Here is a 20,317-nt window from a genome sequence, read left to right on the forward strand (position 1 = left end):
AACTTCCCACCTCCCGCACTTTCTTCTTTGCCCCAGTGGAATCCTTGAAGGGTCAACTGAGGTTTTCTCTGTCCTGTCCCTTCAGGGCAGCAAGGACCCTACAGGCAAAAGAATGCAAGAAACAGCTCCAGTTTCCCACAAGCCCTCTTCTTGGCCAGCGGTGGGAAAACACCAGGGTTGGTGAACACAGATGGGGCTGTGCTGCTGCCACCATCACAGACGCCTCCTGAGCAAACAGGCCATCAGAGGGTGCCCCCTGCGCCGCCAGAGCCACTCAGAGAGCGGTCACCCATCCAACAGCAGCCCTGGCCCAGAGCTGCTGAGTCAGAAGGGCTGCGGCCCAGCAATCCTGCCCCACCAGGCTCACGTGACAAGTGCAGTTAAATTTGGGAAGCACCACCCACGATGCACCCGACCCCTCCCCCGCTCTGAATCATTCCAGGGTTTGATCCACTTTGCAAAGGAGGCTTTTCTTTTCTAAAAAGGCTGCACCCACTGGGATGAGCACAGGGCTACGGAGCCACCAAGGTGAGAACTTCGTGTGCAAACAGGAGACCAGAGGTCTCGGAACTGAGAAGCTGTGCAAAGGGAGCTTTAAAACGGACAAGGAAATTAGCTCAGCCTCCAGCCCTGAGGAAGTGGGATCAGACTAAAGACATCTGGCCAGTCTCTGCAAGTATCTACTCCTCAGAGAGGTCCGTGGAGTCCCCCACTTCTGCCACCAATTCCCCCTCCATCTCTTAATCCCACTATAATTTTCTTCCATGGCACTCATCCCTTCTGGGAATTGTACGTGTATCTGTTTTTTATTGTCAGTCTCCACAAGTAGAATCTAAGCACAAGGGCAGGAATCTTGTGTTTGGTTCACTCCTATAGCAGCAGGGCACAGAGTAGAAGCACAGAATAGGGCTTCATCAGTATTTGTTGAATGAATGAGTTAATGAGTGGATGAATGACAGCACACATAATCCAGTAGTGCAAGGACCATGTCTGGCTTGCTTAGCTCTGTGAGCTCACCGCTGGCTCCCCAGTGCCCAGAACACTGCCTGATAAGCAAGCAGACACTTAAATTCTCCTTGAATAGATGAGAGAGGTGCAAGCACGTTTTTAAACCACTAGCCCCAACGCTGACACTGTACTTCATCCAGACCACACTTTATCAGACCGAGAAGTTACCAGGGCATTGCTCAGTGCATGTGTGTAGGGAGCCGAGGGGATGCTGAAAATTTTAAAGGTTGACAAACACTGTTTCGGAAGTATGGCTTGGCATTCGGACAGAGGTTAAAACCTGGAGAACCTGAGGCAATAAACGACTCCAGCACCCTCGAGGAGGACCGCAGCTTTTAGGGCACTTGTCTTCCTCCCCACTCACCCACTTCCTGGTTCCAAATACCATTATTGGCCATCACACCAGTCAGAGGCCATGGCCAACCAAACTCCATTATAATGCACAGATGGTACCTTTGCTTGCACTTAGGTTAAATTTAGAATTCAAGTGTACTTATGTGGGGAAAACAACACAAAGCAAATGTTTTTTAATCAAGTGGTTTATTTTTTTTTTCTCGAATAGGAAATTAAGTTTCTTCAATGGTCACTGACTTTGCCACAGAAAAACCTTCCAAAGTGATAGGAAAATAAGCCAAAAGGATCTGACCTTGCCAAGTGTCCACTCAAACAATAAGCCTCTGGTGCTGAGCACTTTCAGGAAACCCAGGGGTCCGACAGGGCGGGGTGGGGTAGGGGGAGGGCAGGGGCAGGAGGGAGAGAGGAGGGAGGCTGAGGACTTGACAGTACGAAAGGGAGTCACAGAAAAGGGTCTTTGGGAGGAACCAATTACCAAGAGAGTCAAATTATTTAAAATTGAAATAAGTGAGAATTTATTCACAACATACGCAGATCTACAAGAGTGATAATGCAGGTGGCTGGAAAGGGGGCACTTAAAAGTAACAGTGACATGGAAGCTGGGGTTTCCAGCACACAGGATACTGGTCAGAACACAGCAAAATTCAAATCCCTCTTGGTCCCTTTTGGTTCCCTTTATTCTTCCTCATAACATCAGCAATTATTTTTAAAAGGGGAAGATTTATGTCTTTTTCCTCAAAGAAGATTTTACCAATTTTCCAGTGGTAATGGAAGGTAAGTTTCAGGCTACCTCAGCCCCTTGTCGTCAAACCCCCCTTTGGTGTTTCTTTTTAGACAGAAGATTTGTATTAGCAGAGCCCTGAATATATATATACCAATTTCCAGAGATTTCCAATTGAAGAAGTACTAGGTGGTTCTTTATCCCCCACCCCTTTTTTTTTGCCCTAATCCCGTATGTTTGTTACTGAAGATAGAGCAGACAACCTTGCAGTTCCAGTGCTGTCTCGCCCATACACATTGTGCAGCTATTTTTGTGTTGATTTTCAGGCCCACAATACAGATGGGCAAAATGCAGGTGACAAGCAAGTGAGCTGTATGGTTGGAAGCTTGGTGACATGCTTTGTCCTGCAGGTTATCGAGCCATCTCAGAAGCCAAGGGCTATGAGCACCCCTCAGACTTCCATTAGCCAGTCATTAGTACCCACCCCACCCCATGCTTACACAGGCCCCAACCCCGGGCTGGTCTCCTCTTGTGCAATAAGTGCATGAATGGGCCGTCAGAATGTTCTCGAATTTTCTCCCAGTGTTTGCCTCTTTCTGCCCAGGACATGCTCCCCGCTGTAGCCATGAGGGCGGATCTTCAACTCCACAAAAGGAATGGAGAATTCATGTCCTTTCCATGGCTCCCAGTTCACCCCCTACATTAAATAAATAAGTAAATAAAATAAATAAATAAATAAAACAAATAAATAGGGCTTCCCTGGTGGCGCAGTGGTTGGGAGTCCACCTGCCGATGCAAGGGACGTGGGTTCGTGCCCCGGTCCGGGTGGATCCCCGCGAGCCATGACCGCTGAGCCTGCGCGTCCGGAGCGTGTGCTCCGCAACGGGAGAGGGCCACAATAGTGAGAAGCCCGCGTACCGCAAAAAATAAATAAATAAATAAATAAGCCAGCATCAAAAAGAGGCACCTGGGAGAGGGTGGGGTGGATTATGGTACCAAAGAATGTTTCTTTGCCAGGGAAACTACTCCCTCTCTGCTTAGAGGAGAGACTAGGGTATTTATAAAGGCAGTGAGACAGGAATCTAGAAGTGTGCTCCCTCTGCTGGGCAGCTGAGGTTAGACAGGCTGACAATTTGGAAGTCCCCTGTGGTTGGAGGATGGGGGGTGTGAGCCCAGGAGGTGAGTGAGGCCAGAGCAGCAGCAAAGGTAACGCGGGGTCAACCTGGCCAGCAATGATCGAATTATCTTTGCCTCACTTTTCCTTTACAAAAAATTAAGGGCAACAGTAAACATATTAATTGGCCAATTGTGGAAAATCATTTTCAATTTAGACTGTTTAGATATTAGCTCTGGGGTAATAAATAGTCTGCTGAAAACTAAATCTCATTTTACGACTTTTGATGGGTGAGCACAATAATATTTAATTCACTTAATAACCTTGCAACCTGGCCAATAAAGAGCCCAAGTGACCAATTTTATGTATTTTAATTTGTGAGGTAAATAATAAACAAGAAGCTAAATGCCTTGCAGACTGTGAAAAGCACATTAACCAGATGAATGTCTTTTATTAGCAAATATGGGGATGGTTTAGGGCATGCTGGCTGCTCATTTCAAATATTTGATCTCTGGTCACAGGCTTCCCTGAGTCAGCCCACATGCTGCCACCATGATTCATGGGCACACCCTCCATGGCTCCCCTGGCGACAAATTTCTTCTTCCCTTTGAAAAATCACATAAGGATTGGGAGTCCCTGCTGCCTGGTTAGGACCAAAGGAATCAAAATGTACCTGGACTTCAGATGTACTAATATTTACAGTCATATTGGTACACTATGTATGAGTTCTGGGGAGAGGTGGCTTCCTGAAGGCTAGGATCAAGATCTAGGATGGGAAATGAGAAACCCAGGAAGGGGAGAGTTTATGGAGGGGATGGATTCATGACGGGTAGGAACAAAGATGCAATTTTTAAGAAGCTGTGAGGGAGCAGGCAGGAGATGCCTGGAAGCTGGCGAGGAATCACGACGATGTTCACCGGGCAAGAGGATTCAAGAAATCACTGATTGGAAAGTTGCAGAGCAAGGGAGCGGGGGAGGAGCCCTCGCCAACTCCTGGCCCTGTGTGCACACTCCTGAACTGGAGAAACCAGTTTAGCACAACGCTCTGGGCAGACTTTGGGTGGCTCTGGATGAAGTGGATCCAAGGGTGGGTCTGACATAAGACAGAAAACTTTGTTTTCCCCGTGATCAAAGGACTGAGAAAAATAGCTCTGGTTTAGCTGGATGAACGACTAGAAAAAATTCTGCAGTGTCTGTTACGGATAAAATGTTTGTGCCCCTCCCCCGCCAAATTGCATATGTTGAAGCCCCGACCCCACAACATGACGGTATTCGGAGATGGCGCCTTTGGGAGGTAATTAGGGTTAGATGACGTCATGAGGGTAGGTCAACCATGGTGGGATCAGTGCCCTTACAAGAAGAGAAGGACAGGCCAGAGCTCTCTCTCTCTCTCTCCACACTATGTGAGGATGCTGTGAAAAGGTAGCCATCCACAAGCCAGAAAGAGCTCTCATCAGGAACTGAATCTGCTGGGAACTGGATCTTGGACTTCCCAGCCTCCAGAGCCATGAGAAATAAATGTCTGCTGTCTAAGCCATGCCGGCTATATTATTTTGTTACAGCAGCTTGAGCTGACCAAGACAGTGTCCATGTGTGAACTCATAAAGTGAGATGGTGTGGGACCCATATCATCTCTATTAAGCGGTGGGCAGCCTGAGTACCTCCCTGCACTGAGTAAGGGTGCAGCATTGGTGGGAATGTAGAGTGGGGAGGAGCTGCAGCAGATGGGCAGGGAGGGCCTTGACCTCAAGGCCATGGAACCTGGAGAAGAAGTCTTACTGCCCTGACTGCTGGGCATCAGAAGGAGAGGGTCAGACAAACCAGTCTGGAGGGTGTCACTCTAGGAACACAATATGGGAAAAGTCTGGGACAAAAAAGATGTTCCCCTGTCACCTACCTCACTATGCTTGGTCTCCCCGTACCTGCCATTAGGGTTGGCCAAGTGGCAGTTCTTGTACCACCAGCCGCCATGATGCGTCAGGGCACAGTTGCTGAGGGCGATATCATTGTCTCTGTCAAAGGTTGTAAACTTCCATCCATTGTGGTAAGTAAGAGCATCCCCTGCAGGAGAGAAGACATGAGAGGGGAGAGCCCAAGTTTCACCCCTGAGGGCGTGATCAAACTCTGGCCTGAAAGAGGACTAGGGGCAGGAAAACCTCCAAGCATGAAAACGCTAGGGATCCAGTCAGTTAGGCCACAAGGAGCCACTTTTTAATCAAAATCGCCAAGATGAGAACACGATACGGATGAATAGATTCTCTTTCCGGGCTTGTCACCCAAACTTCAGGCCTGTTTCTCCAATAGCTTTAAAAGCATTTTCACTTAGAGGCTTCACAGTAAAATATCCAAACACCCAAAACCAAACTCCTCGACGCTCCCCATAGTACCGACCACCCTCACACAACTAACTCCCTTTCTGTGCTCCTGTCTCTGCTTGAGCATCCTCCCAGTCACCCAGACTGGGTCCCCCCGAGCCACATCTGACAATCCTGTGTACCCCATTATCAAGCCCTTCCTTCTGCAGATCACTCCTATACACCCCTGCACCCACGGCTGCCACCCTGGGCTGTTCTCATCTCTCTCCAGGCCTGTGTTAACACAACAGCTTTCCTAGCTCTTCCGAAGCTTAAGCGTCCATTTTCATCATCTCAGGCCTACTTCCTCCCACACGGAATGAATTCCTCCTCCTGGCTTTTCAGGCCTGTAACCTGGCTGTACCCTTTGCACAATCTCACAGCCCCCTATCCGCACAGGCGCCCTCCACGTGTGAAGTGTACGCATCCATCTCCCATGCCTCTGCTCGCCTGTTTCTCTCTGCCCTTCATCATTCCAAAGCCTCACCATTCCTCAAAGCCCAGCTCAACCCCACTCCTGAGGAAGATTCTCCTTATTAATCCTCCCACACACACACCTGAACTTCTAGAGCCCTTCTGGGCACATAGGTACGTTAATCCTATCTAGAAATCTGCCTTAATTATTTTACTTGTATTCTACTATTTCCCCATCACATTTGTCATCCTTTTATAAGTTTACTTTTTAATTCAGCTCATAAAATGCAATAAGGGCTCATATCAATCCCAAGCTTAATCAAGTTCTGTTCCTACAATAACAATACTTCCATTTAATCTGATCTCTGAGTTACCCATCACCTTCACATATACATTCTCATTTGATGCCCACAACAAGCCTGAGGGGTGGGTCAGGCAGCTCTTAATCCCATAAGGAAACAAACTCACAGAGGTTAGACTCTAGGAATTTGTCACAGTCCCACAGTCCACAAGCAGCAGAGCCAGGACTCAAATCTCCGACCTGAGACTCCAAGCCCAGAGTTCCTTCTGAGACACCGTTCCACAGGAAGCTTCCTTATTTCAACAGCAGGCTTTGATTATGCCTAACAAGGACGGGCTGTCTCTGACCATCTACAGCAATGGTTCTCAAAGTGGACCCTGAACTGGCAGCAGCTGCAGCACCTGGAACTTGTTAGAAATGCACGGTCCCAGGTCCACCCCAGACATACAAAACCAGAAACTCCACGGTCATACCCTGCAGTCTGTGCTTTAACAAGCCCTTCAGATGACAGCAAGCCCTTCTGATGCCAGCTAAAGATTGAGAACTTTTGTCCTGCAACCTCATTCATTCATTCAGAAAAAAAAAATATATATATATATATATGTATATATTTAAATAATACACACACACACACACACACACACACTGCTATGCAAGAATGGCAGTCACACTGCTGAAGTCGAATGAGTGGTGGGCAGACACCACGAAATCTCTCAGAATGTGGGTTCATCAGCTAATGTACAACAGCCCGAATTGGGGGAGTATAAGAGGAGGGATTTTACTGGGGGGGGATCAGTGTGTAATGTACAGAAGTTCCAATTTTATGACAGTCAAAGACTGCTTCAATAATTCTGTTTAATCCCCTGCAGGGAGTGGGGCCTCACTTGTCAGCGAGGACAATTCACCTTCACAGAACAATATTCTATCCCCCCGAGACCCATGGCAGGTGGCCGACCAACCCTCAGACACACGGAGCAGGAGACCCCAGCAGGAAGGACACGGTTTGTCTCACCTGCTGTGCCTCTGTATTTCCCAACTGTCAGCCTGTACCGCTCCTTGCTGGAGGCTACTCGGAAGGAGTCATATACGGCATAGGCAGATTCGTTGGCAGTCTGTAAGTCCACTCTCACCTCATAGCGGGTGGGCGTGCCTGTGGTGAGGTTGTGTAGCTTGTCGAGTCCTAAGAATCAGGAATGGAATTCCGGTAACCAATCAACCGGTGTGTGAGCACCCACCGGTGGCATCGGAGACTTTCACCCCGCAAAGCTGCCTTAGCCTTCACCTCCTCTGCTGATGGGGGCCTTCCCTACACCATCTCTTCTGGGGGGTTCATTTTCTCATCCCATTATGTCTTTGGCACAGTCATGCTTCTGAGTGTGGAAACCACATCCTCTGGGAGGGAGCGGAGGGGTTGATTGTGGGATGAATCTGCCCCCACTGACTCCTTCTCTCTCAAGCAGAAGCTGTTCTATTTATCATCCTTGGTCTCACCAAGCGGGAGAGGAGATCACCTACTGACTCTAAGGTCACCGAAGGGGCTTTTGTACCAAGCAAACCACAAACATCATCTACTCTATCAGACGCTGAGTATCCAGATTATGATTTTTTAACTCTTCATTTCCCAATTGATGCTTTTGGCGATTTCATTCTCTATGAACGTCTGCTCCAGAATAGAGCAGACGTAAAAGGGAAAAAACGATGCCATAACGACTGGCATTACTAGCAGAATGTCAGGGACTCGTATGACCTCCCAGTGAGAGCCCAGAGTCCCGATCAATCCACTATTTTTCTCCTCTTGTGGTTTCTGAAAAGTTCAGGCTGCAGGCAGGTTGTGCGGGCCTTAGATGCAGCATAAAGCCCACCCACCTGTGACAGACCCACCCTCTCACACGCCCAGAGCACATGAGAACCTTCCCAGCGACACGGCCACACCAACGCCCTGGTCGGCAGGTTCCTCAGAGAGTCCCTGTCGCTCAGAGCTCTTCCTGAACGTGGTGAGCTTCCGCAAGCTGCCTGACCAGCTTTTCAGAGGGGAGTCTCCCGTTTGCACCTCAGCCTTTATGCATGCTCAAAGGTCATACCAAGCCAGAACTCCCTCATGGGGTCCCCGAAGCCTTCCACGTAGGTCCGCCAGCGCTTGAAGAAATCCAGCTGCCCAGTGTTCCGCCTCTGGAAGACCTGAAGAGGGAGATGGACGTTTCCCTCTGACATACCTGAACTGACGTGGCTGAGTGACAGAGGGCAGCACAGTGGAGTGGGGCTGCCCTGAGGATGGGCAGAGGGGACAGAAGGGAAAACTGACAGACGTGGCGATGGACTGGAAGTGGAGCTGAGAGAAAGGAGGATGTCAAGACTGCCTCTCGTGGTGTGGGCTCGCAGCGCTGAGGGCAATTCACTCAGCCGATCGCTAGGAAAGGGGCTGTGAGAGAGGACAGTTTCCGTGAGTGCCGCAGAGCTCATCTGGGGACCGGGTAAGTGTGAGCGACTTCTGAGGTATCCTGGTGAACAAAGATGCCACAGGAACCACTGAATGTAAGGGTTAGAGTTCTCAGGAGAGAGCCAGGCTGGACTTAGAAGGTGCACCTGTGTATCTGAGACAGTGCTGGGTGCTCAGCAAGTCCCCTTTCACTCTCCTCACCCCCCGAACACAGGGAGACTTTATGGTTCAGCCTTTCTTGCAGCTAAGCTGGAACCATATGACTTGTTCCAACCACAGGACTGTAAACAGGAGCATAGCTATGGGCTGGGGGTCTCCACACTCTCTCTTCCATTGCCCTGGGCCACAGTGCCACGGTGAAGGCCACGTGATGACAGGGCAGGGCCACAAGCTGTGATCAGCCTGAATTCCTGAGTCACCACTGAGAAGTGACTTTGCACATGTGAGCAAAACCCTTTTATGGGTTAAATCATTGAAATTTGGGGTTGGTTTGCTACTGCAGCATAGCCCATTCTATCCTAACTAACATGGAAAGCCACCAGGACGTAGAGAGGAAGATGAAGCCACTGGAAGGATGAGACCACCTGGGAAGAAAACAGGAACTGAAAAGAGAAAGTGGCCTAGAAGGAAGGCTTGCAGTCCCCGAGATATAAGAGCCACACACAGCAGGATAAGTTCATTAAGGCGAAAGGGGAGCAACTAGCGACGTGAAGGACAACTGGGAAAATGCGGAGTCAGAAAGGCCGCTGGAGAAAGGTGCGCCCAAGAGTATCAAGTGCTGGTGAGAAGTCAGGGAGCATGAGGTCCAAACTGTCCACAGAATCTGGTGACACGGAATCGCCAGTGACTTGAGCAAAGGCTGTGCTAGTGAGCGACAAGAGCAGAAGGCAAACCGGACGGGGCTGAAGAGTGAGTGAGAAGGGACAACGTGGAAACGGAGGTGGGACTGTTTCATGAGAGTATGGGCTGCTTTCTTTTCAAAACTTCCTCTGTCTGAGGAAGGGAGGCAGTTCCAGTCAGAGTACCTTGGATTCTTTTCTATGAAGTAAACCTAAAAAGTACCTAAAAGCTAAACACACCTACGTATGCTAACTCCTCCTGGCCTTGAGCGCCACGCTAGACACCATCCTAGCTGACTTCACAAATGAGTCTGGAACTCCCCAAGGCTGGAGTGGCATCTTCCTCCCCGCCTCCTTTCCTTCGTGTTCATTCAAAAGCAGACGCCCAACACAAAATCCAATCCCCCCGCCTTTCCACCATGCTTCACACCACGTGCCTTGAAGTCGAGCACTTTATCTTGAATCTGATGAGGTAAACCTCCTGATACTTGAGCATTCTTGACACTTTTCTCTGGGAAGAGATGGGGAAGAGGAGAGAGCAGCTTGCCCACAACAATGCCGAGAGCTCCGAGTGGGAGCTCACCGCCAGCTCCCTGTCTGCTGGCCCAGGAGGCACTGAACGAAGACGGCAATGGGTGGGAGTCCTGGCAGGGGGTTGGCGAGTCCATCATTTCTATTCCTGAGCCTCAGTCAGCTTGTTGTCCAACAGGTTAGAAGCGGGAAGGAGGTGTCTACCTCGGAGGTGCTGGGAGGACACGTGAGACAGGACACGTGAAAAGGATACAGAGCCTCTGAGCAGAACTTAGGGATCGTCATGGCGAACAATGACCCACTGCACTAACACTGCTGTTCCCTTTCCCATCTTTTTATGTGTCCATCTTTTAGAGACGTCCCCTTCCTTTACTGGCTTCCTTCGTTTCTTTTTTCATTTATTCACTTGTGTAACAATCACTTGTTGAGCATTTGTTAAGGGCTGACTCCAGGGCAAGAATATACAATGCCATTTTACAGATGTGAAAGTTCAGAAAAGCAAACAGCCAGAGTTACACAACTAACTATTCAGTGGCTGATGCAAAGATAAAACACTGCTTCCTCATATTTCCATGAGAAAGTCTGAAAAAAACAGCTCTACTGACCCTGTTGTTCAAAAAGCATGTCGTAAGATCCTGAGGCTAACTGTTAATTTCCTAGCACCTGGGACGACTCCTGTATCACCGACAGTGGCATCCTAGGGCAGATGTGGGCACCAATGTTTGGTTCCACACAGCTTGCATCAAATTCCGTTCCCGCTGATATAATTAGTTATACTATAAGGTCAGGCTCAAATTTGATCCTGTCCTCCTGGCATTTGGTCTCTATCTCTAATCAATGAACACAGTGCCCAAGTATTTTTTAATTTGTTTTTTTCTTTGTTTGTTTTACTAATGCTTCAGCTTGGCTAGGGAAACTCCAAAACAATGGTTCTGCTGCTCTTGGCATCACTGTTTAGACCCAGCTCTATACTTACTAGCGGTGTCCTTGGGCAAGTTAGTTAACCTCGACAAGCCTCGCTTCTCTAAACTATTAGATCAAGATGTTAATAGCCCATTTGCCATTCTCTTTAATCAAGGCATCAGCAAGGTCATCAATCATGATAAATCATAAAGTATAGAGGCCAGAGTCTGGCACATACATACAGATATAATAAGTGATTGTTAGATCTCAATAAATGTTAGCTTGCATTTTATGATATCAGATTCCAAATGAACTGACCCACGGGGATCCTTTGGACATCTTGATCAGTCAGCCTTAACTGACTCAATCAGAATCTAGTCTATTCCCTTCTATGAGGTGAAAATACCTTATAATGAACTACCTGGGGTAACAAAAGCCCCTTAGCAAGTAAGTCTCAAAGGAGAAAAAAAATCCCTTTCTGCCTGGTTCTACACAACAGAGCTTCACTGCACCCTAGAACTTACTCACAGTCCTGAATGCCTAAACCAAGAGGAAAAAATGAAAATCTCATTTAAATGCCTGTGGAAAGAGCCTCTCGTGTAGTCCTTAGGACTTGCAAGATGGAAAACAAAGACGGAAATATTTGAGACACTTAAGTGTTCCCTGAGGGTCTTCATTCCAGCCTCCCACTCATAGCCTCAGTTAACTCATGGCAGAGTCCTGGCCTGTTAATCAAATTGGGTTTCTGCTGCCTGGGATGGAGAAGAATCTCCTTAAAGGGATTTGAGAAGCTCAATTTAGAAGAGCAATGTATTCATAAGATGATCATCTTTCAATGACAGCAGACTCCTGAACCCCCCAAAACATGGAAACCGGCAGTAAAAGATTTGGTAGAGAAGTTTTCAGGGCTCCGTATATTTTCTGGAGTGTGGTAGCTTTGAGGAGAACCCTATAGAATTTCAGTTCATGTATTATCTTCAGGAGTCTGGGTGAGAAAACAAGACTTGGGAGGGGGTGGGGGACTGGCATTGTTTAGAACCCAGAGTGATTCTGTTATTTCTGGAACTGACATCTGTGTTCCAGTAAAGGTCACTTGCATGGGCAAGATGTAGAAGGCAAGATCCTTGAGGTCAGGGACTTCTGTCTGTTTGGTTCACCACTGGTTCTTGAGTATGTAAAACAGTACTTGACACATAGTAGGCACTCAATAAATATTTGTGGAAAAATCCTGGGTACTCCCAGGCAGACAGACTAGCAGGTCTCTTTCGAAAGGTTGCCCTAGACACATATCTCCTGCCCTGTGCGAGGCTGGCTTTCAGAAAGGTCATATTGGACAGAACAAACATCCTGCCAATGGACATCTATGGGCACAAACGCAGGGAACCGGCTTCAAGCCTGAAGGGACAGAATGCTTAGAGCTACAATGGTGCTGATGAGAAGCAGCAGGTACAGCCCTGTGAGTCTGGTCAGGTGGAAGGCCTCCCATGTTACATTCTGTTCCATTATTTTTTATAAATCAATCAGGAATTTCCCCCATCCAATCCCATTACTGCCTTTCAGCCATCAGATGCAGCTGTGTGGATCATACGTTTTCTTCTTTGCTGCTTATTAGATGCTATCATTTTATCGGTGGCTGTTCAAGTGTCTTTGGTTTTGCAGGCCCCCGAGCGAATGTGTAAATGAACACAGTTGGAGCTCTAGGAGATTGTGCTTTCTCCTCCCCACAGTGAGTGGTGGAAGCACAGTGGGTAGGACTGCAGGCTGGTTTGGAGCAGTGAGAGCCTCTCTCTGTTCGGGTACAGGAAGAAGGGGGTGGGGGAGATGGAAAGATCAGATGGAAACTCTCAAAAGCAGCTTATCATAATTGGATCATGCAGATGCAGTCAAAGAAGGTACCATGTGGTTTACTGGCCCACAGAGAGCAAAACCTCCACACGGAAGAGGGACGGTCAGAACATTGCCAAGTCTCCTTCTCTCAGGTTTTAGCCTTTCGTATCAAAGTTTCAAAGGCCTTGCTTCTGTACTGTGGAGCCAGGATACAGAACTTGGACAAAGGCTCCAATTCAGAGGACTGAGCCCACAAAGAGGCCATGTGTTTCCATCTTGGATGGCCTGAGATGACCCATTGGGAAGACCAATGACCCAGGAGACTGGAGTCCTAAAATCTGGTCCCAACTTTGTTATTAACTCGTGTGACTTAGCCAAGGCACTTCTCCTCTTGGGCTTCAATTTACCTATAAAATAGGAACAATAATCTCTCTCACTTACTCTATAGCTTATGTGTGAGGGTCATGTTTATGCGAGTGCTTTGCACAGAGTAAAATGTAGGTTAACACACATGTAAAGGGCATTAGTAGACAGTGATAAACCCACAAGCCTTCCCAATCATCAGCCTTAGTTTACAAAGCCTGCTCTATCCCAGGAGGGAAGTACTTCGGGCTCTATTCTTCCAGTGGGGTGGGATCTCTTTAAAAACGGCAGCAAGACACCAAAGCTCCTCCCTCCCACGTATGAAGAAGAAACAGAGCTTCCTGGCCTGAGAAACAAGACACTGCCCAGGGCTCCGTGTGACTCACGATCCAGCCGCCTCCATCCGTGTCCATGTCACAGTATACCTGCAGGGGCCGACTGGCATCCCCGTGCAGGTAGACGGTGTAGAGACCACTGGCGACGTTGCTATTCTGCTGAACTTGACTGCAGTCCGAAGGGTGTGGAAAACGGGCACCAACTGGGAGCCAAGCAGAGGGACAGTGTTGTTAGGAGAAGGGCGAGGGAGGAGGGGAGCGGGGCTTGTCCCCTATTTTAACATTATTATATTTAGAAATTATTTTGGAACCTCCTACTACTTTGCTTCTTCCAACTCTTCACTCACATCTTTTTTTTCTCACTCATTCTGCTCTCATGAAACCCTCCAAAGGTATTAGAAATAAGGTCAAGTTCACATCATTTCCTCCTCCTCCGACCCAACTCCCCTCTCACCAAATAACACTATTTCACTCCCCTCCTTCATCTCTCTACCATGGGATGGATTTCTTTTGAACTCATGACCTCACTTCCATTTCCCCCTGTCTAGAGAAATCCAGAATCCGGTAGCCACTTGCTCTCCCTTGGACACCTCTTCTGGCCTCTCCAATGCTTGTCCTCCACTGCATTCTTATGCAGAGTGCACGAGCTCACGTTACCTGTGGAAAGGGTGGTGGATACGCTCCTGCTCCGGCGATCACCCTTAAAGGCAACCAAGGAGACAGGGAGGGTGACACCCTGCTCAAGGCCTTGCAACTCAAACCTCTGGTCCCCTCTTCCAAGCTGCACCTCCTACCAAACAAAGGAGAGAGTAGACATTCATTTATCACCCCCAGCACCCTAGGTGTCAATAGCATTCCCTGGTGCTAATGACAGAAGCTACCTGGGAGGGTAGAGTTTTGTCTCTTTGAGGGCTCATTGGCAACCCAGAATCCAAGTAGGTTCTAGCTGCTTCTCTGAAGGACTGTGCCGTGGAGATTCAGCACTTCTGGGAGCTCTAGCTGGAAACCAGCACCTGGCACTGCCACTGGGAGAGCACCCACTAGGTGTTCTGGCGACCTCTGCCCCCCAAATATATGCTGGGGCATCGACCTCAGCCACCACTGGAAGCAACAGGCTGGCAACACCAGGCTGAGAAGTTAATGGGGAAGGTGAAGCAGGCTATGGTTATCTGTGAGGCAGGGAGATGGTTGGTTTTTCAATAACCTTTCTTCTGAAACTGTCTTACTTGCTCTATAAACATAGGGTGAACTTTCCCGGCAGGACTGTCATAAGCATTAACTGAGATAATGAATAAATCAAGGGGCCCTTCCTTTTCTCCTTCCTCCCTTCTTTTTTCCTTGTGAAGGAGAGAGAATAATAACTTCCCACTTGGACAAGTTACGAAAATGTGCTGGCCTTCAGATTCCAGACGGGAGGTATAATTCTTGAAGTAAGGGTTAATCAATTCATTCAATAAATATTTATCGAACACCAACCAAGTGCTAAGTTCCAAGCACTTTAGATACAAGGATAGTCAAAACAGACAAAAATTCCCTGTCCTCATGGTGCTAACATTTATTGGGGAAGACAGACATTAAACCAAATAACTTGGAGCAGATTGTGTGGCCAGCAGATATGTGACGGTCAGCTAGGAAGGAGGAGGCACAAAGGTTAGTCCTATAAAATGAGACCACACGGGACTTCCCTGGTGGCGCAGTGGTTAAGAATCCGCCTGCCAATGCGGGTTTGAGCTCTGGTCCACGAAGATCCCACATGCCGCGGGAGCAACTAAGCCCATGAGCCACAACTACTGAGCCTGCGCTCTAGAGCCCGCGAGCCTCAACTACTGAAGACCGCGCACCTAGAACCCGTGCTCCACAACAAGAGAAGACACCGCAATGAGAAGCCCGTGCACTGCAACAAAGAGTAGCCCCTGCTCGCCACAACTAGAGAAAGCCTGAGCGCAGCAACAAAGACCCAACCCAGCCATAAATAAACAAATAAATAAATTTATTTTTTAAAAAATGAGACCACACATAAATTGTTCACAGATGACCAAGGTTAGCATTGTCCCTTGCACATAGGTGGTGATCAGTAAGGATCAACGCGTTCATAAGCAGGTTGCCATGGGGCCACCTATCAAGCTGGCTGGCCCAAGTGAGTTGCTTCATAGGGAGGCTGGGCAGGGGCAGAAGAGAAAAGACAAGGAGCATCCAGTACCTTGACAGTGCCATCTGGGAATTGGTAGGTCAGAATATAGCCATCGATCTGAGCAGAGGGGGGTGTCCAGGTCAATACCCCACCAGACTGTGTTACAGCAGACGGATGAAGGTTTTGGGGAGGGTCAATGTCTGTATATAAAACACCAAGTAATTATTATTACTAAGGTAATGAGAAAAGGTAATTTTTGAGGTGTTGGCTTATGTTTTCTCCCTATATATTCTCCCATTTTTCTCCCTCCCATCAAGCAGGTAGCAGGCTCCATTCTTCCTTGCCACAAGGCCTTTAGGATCCGTGTTTCTAAAAGTATAAACTCACTGAGGACAAGAGGATTAAGGAACAGGGAGTTGGGTGAGTCCCAGAGGGAGTGAACCTGGGTTCCCACCTCCCCAGCAGATCTCCAGAGAGCAGTGGGTATGAGCAATCTCAATCAGCAGACAGATTCCCTGAGATCGCCAGGCTCCCAAAGTGGCAAGGAAGGATGAGGGAAGGCAGATCTGGAAGGTCCCTGCACACAGAGGCACTCAGCAAACAGCTACCCAGAAGGATGACCGAAATACTGGATGGGACTCCCTGGCCTTGGAAAACCACCCAAGACCTTACATACAGCCCTGGGGAAGGAGCCTGACACTAAGTTTCCTGAGATTTCCAAATAACCAGCAGAATGGGAGCTTATGATGGAAATTAAGTTGGTATAGAAATATAAAGTTTGGGGAATTCCCTGGCAGTTCAGTGGTTAGAACTCCATGCTTCCACAGAAGGGGTCCCAGGTTTGATCCCTGGTAGGGAACTAAGATCCCCACAAGCCCCATGGTGGCATAGCCAAAAATAAAAAATTAAATAAATAAATAAAGTTCTATGCCTTATATAACTAAGTATGCAGTCTAAAATGCATACCCTGTACAGAATGGGGAAGCGGGGAAGGTGCTTGTATAAAGGAGGAGAGAAAGGAAGAAAGGGTAGTAGAGATGTAGGAAAACCAGAGATTTCTTCTGGCTCCTATGCACTTTCCCACTCAAACACCAGAGGGAAAGTGTGGGTGCGTGTGTGCACTGTAGACCAGGAAAACTAAATCTCAGCAAACATTCTAGTCAACACCACAATAATTGGTCAGATTCTTTTAACCAAACAAGATATGAATGGAAATTTCCATTTTGAAAAATCATTATCATAGGAGGTGATTTTAATTTAGAAGTTTCCAAAAAAGTTGTCTCCAAGCTATTTTCTACCCAGTAGCATTTCAGCTGAGAACTGGATTGCAGTAGTTTAATAGAAATCAGGCAGCTATCGCTTTGAATTAGGATATTTTGACAAATTTTGAGCTTCTGTAACATCAGCTTAGTGTGACTTTCTAAAACATAATATCTGGTATGGATTTTCTTCCATCCATCACACGGAAAAACTGAATTTCCTGCTTTCAAAATCAAAGCAAAACCTTAACTATTTAAATATCTCAAGTTGGTTTCTGCCACCTCTTTGACTGCCCACCCATCCCTGGGTTATGAACTTCAGATGTCGTCTTAGTTATTTCCACATTTCTGCAAAGTAGAAAGAGGAAATATTTTTGTCTTTAAAAATGGGGAAAGTGAAGCAAAGAGAAGACGAAGAAGGAAGAGTGGAAGGAAGGAATAAAGGAAAGAAGAAGAGACAGGAAGACAGAGAGAGAGGGGAAGGAGGAAAGGAGGGAAGGGGAGGGGAGAAGGAAGGAGGAAGGTGCTGGTTGCCTAGGGAGAGCGGCACTGGATGTCAGCACTGGGATGTGGACAAGAGTTTTTCTTTCTGCATATCTTTGTTTAGTTTGAAAAATTTTACTATCAGCATGTATTACTTTTTTGATTAAAAACTTCTGTTCGTTGCAACTAACAAAAATAATAAAGGAATCAAGGCACTTCTAATGCCAGTGGCCACGCATGGCATACTCGGCCACACAGGGGACGGCCTTGCCCAGACTGTCTAAAGAGGCCCACGGATGTCAGGGTGGGCTCAGTGATCCCGTCAGGTCCCTCTGAGGCCTGATCGTGGTGATGCTCGGCGACACCAGGGGCCTCATCACGCACAGAAAAGACAAGCAGTCCAGGCCCCATTGGTCGCCTACTGTAGTAAGGGGATAAAGATGCTCCACCACTGCCCCCAGTCTGGAGATGGAAGCAGAAGAGGCTCCTTGCCTCCCTCCTCCCTAAACGGAGGCCCAGCCAGGTTCTCATAGCCAGGGCAGAGAGTCTGGGAGCTGGGCTGGGTGAGGCGGGGTAGGAAGGGAGGCTGCCTTTTGCACAGCCATCTTGAAGAGTTACACAGTCTTACTTTCACACCACTTCCTCTACACTCTTTCATCTTCATCTGAACTGTCCTGTCAACATACATTACCTTAAAAAGGTGAAAAGGGAAGCACTTTGAAGAATGCCCACAGGTGAAAAACTGTGTTCCCTGCTCCCCTCCCCAGCCGATGTGGAGGAAGACTGTTTCCTGATAGGAGTGAAGAGTTTGATGCCCCCCCGTCGTCCCTGACAGTACCTGTCGGGGCCGTGGTGTCGGCCTTCCTGCTCTCCCGGTCCCCCTTCTGGGCCCACACGTGCACCGTGTACTCCATGCCCGGCCTCAGGCCCGTCAGGACGGCGCTGCTCTGCTCCTTCCCCACCGGGACCTCCCCGGAGTCTCCTTCAGCAGAGGTGTAGCGAACCAGGTACCTGTCAATCACGGCGTGCATTGGGTCCCAGGAGATGGTGGCCGTGTTCTCTGTCACCTGGTCGGTCACCAGGTTTTGGGGGCTGTCAATGTCTGAAAGGAAAAATGCTGATCAGTATGCACTATTTATAGGCCCCAGAGTGCGGAAGCTCACAGCCATTTTTCTTGGGGTGACACCCTTTCATGTTTTGTGGTTTTTCCATCTTGCATGCTCTAACTGCATCATGGACATATGTCTTCTCTCCCCAGGAAGACTTTGACTCCTCAAAGAGAAGGCACAGTAGACCAAAGTCTAAGCATCTATACTCTTACCTCTACCAAGAGTTTAGCAAAACAAATTTCTTTTTTCGTTTAATAAGCATACGTCAAAACACCCACTAGATGTAAGGCATGGGACCAGGCAGGGTGCAGGGTCCAGTTCAAGAAGACATGGTCTCTGCTCACAAGCAGCTAATATTGATAATTTTGTTTCTAGCATCATGTCAACGAAGACCTCCCATTTCATACAAGAAGATTCTACTAGCCAGGTGCAAATGTAAACTCCCAGAGGAAGAGGGCTGTATTCTACTCCGTCGGGGTTCCCACTGCCTAGTAAGGAAAAGGGCCCATGGAAAATGCTCAATATGTGTTGTTAAACAAATCAGCAAAATTAAAATCGAGTTTTAATATCCTTTAGCATATATAGATTCACTTGTAATGATGGTTTGCTGGCTAAATCATGGTACAGACATATGATCATACATCTCTTTCACAATAAAATGAGAATATAACCTAGAAATTATACCTGAAAAAAACACAATATTGTAAATCAACTATACTTCAATTAAGAAAAAGAGCATAACATAGAAATTACTCTTATCCTCCAAACTAGAATTATCATATGATTCATTTACAGTAAAGTAAACCACATACAACTACTCACTCTGGTGGATATAAAGTCTACTTTTTTGAAGTTGAATTTTGAACATATTATGATTAATATTAATGACATTTCAATTCATTTCCTGTTTCCAATCACAAACTCAATAGGAGACCCTCAATACTGAACAAAAGATTCACACATTCAGAGGAACAGTGGCTGGACATACCATGCAGTCATGGCAGACTTGTAGCTTGGAGACTGCCAGGTGGACCTGACTTGTAAAGTTAAAGGGAAATAAGAGATGGCTTGTAGTCTATGATGAAGGAACACCGTCATGCTCTTCAATAAATCATCAACTCTGCCAGTGTGAGTTCAGGAAAACAAAACATGACCAGCCGTAGGCGTAACAGGACAGGGCTTATGTTCCCGAAGAAAGATGCTCCATTACCTGTCGGGGTCGTGGTGTTGGCCTTCCTGCTCTCCCGGTCCCCCTTCTGGGCCCACACATGCACCGTGTACTCCACGCCCGGCCTCAGGCCCGTCAGGACGGCGCTGCTCTGTTCCTTCCCCACCGGGACCTCCCCGGAGTCTCCTTCAGCAGAGGTGTAGTGCACTAGGTACCTGTCGATGATGGCCTGCACCGGGTCCCAGGAGACGGTGGCTGTGTTCTCTGTCACCTGGTCGGTCACCAGGTTTAGGGGGCTGTCAATGTCTGAAAGGAAAAGTGCACTATTAATAAGCACCAAAAAGTGAGACGATGCTTCTTGGGTGAGGTAGCCTCCGTTCTAATGGTTTTCCCATCTCCTTTGTGGATTTTCAGTTGCTTCATGGACGTAGATCTCACCACAGCTGGACTCTTGGATCCTCAAGGAGGCAGCACAGGACAGCAGAATGAGCACTAGGTCAGAGTCACAGGAGCTACAATCCAGTCCCAGCCTGAGAGGCAGAGTGGAGGAGCAGGTGGAGCCTTGGGCTGGAGCCAGGGAACTAGGCCCAGCTCTGCCATCAGCCAGCGGTGGCCCTGGACAACTCTGCTGCCTCTGGCTGGGTCTCCACTCCTCATTTGTAAAAT

The 20,317-nt window shown here is 47.9% G+C and overlaps 1 protein-coding gene across 1 annotated transcript in view; it reads right to left on the reverse strand.

Annotated features, from left to right (window-relative positions):
• Positions 1–1,538: 1,538 nt before the first annotated feature.
• The window catches only part of TNN (tenascin N), a 52,833-nt gene continuing 34,054 nt past the window's right edge, over positions 1,539–20,317 (reverse strand). The window contains exons 10-18 of the mRNA XM_033854910.2: positions 19,694–19,957; positions 18,213–18,476; positions 15,702–15,832; positions 14,159–14,291; positions 13,553–13,704; positions 8,348–8,444; positions 7,279–7,446; positions 5,095–5,258; positions 1,539–2,780 (exon numbers count right to left, since the gene is read on the reverse strand). Of these exons, the coding sequence (XP_033710801.1) occupies positions 2,640–2,780; positions 5,095–5,258; positions 7,279–7,446; positions 8,348–8,444; positions 13,553–13,704; positions 14,159–14,291; positions 15,702–15,832; positions 18,213–18,476; positions 19,694–19,957 (1,514 nt within the window). The 3' untranslated portion in view covers positions 1,539–2,639. The remainder of the gene's footprint in view (positions 2,781–5,094; positions 5,259–7,278; positions 7,447–8,347; positions 8,445–13,552; positions 13,705–14,158; positions 14,292–15,701; positions 15,833–18,212; positions 18,477–19,693; positions 19,958–20,317) is intronic.

The sequence above is a fragment of the Tursiops truncatus genome, chromosome 1 (genome assembly GCF_011762595.2).
Source record: "Tursiops truncatus isolate mTurTru1 chromosome 1, mTurTru1.mat.Y, whole genome shotgun sequence".
In the NCBI taxonomy this organism is placed as follows: Eukaryota; Metazoa; Chordata; class Mammalia; order Artiodactyla; family Delphinidae; genus Tursiops; species Tursiops truncatus.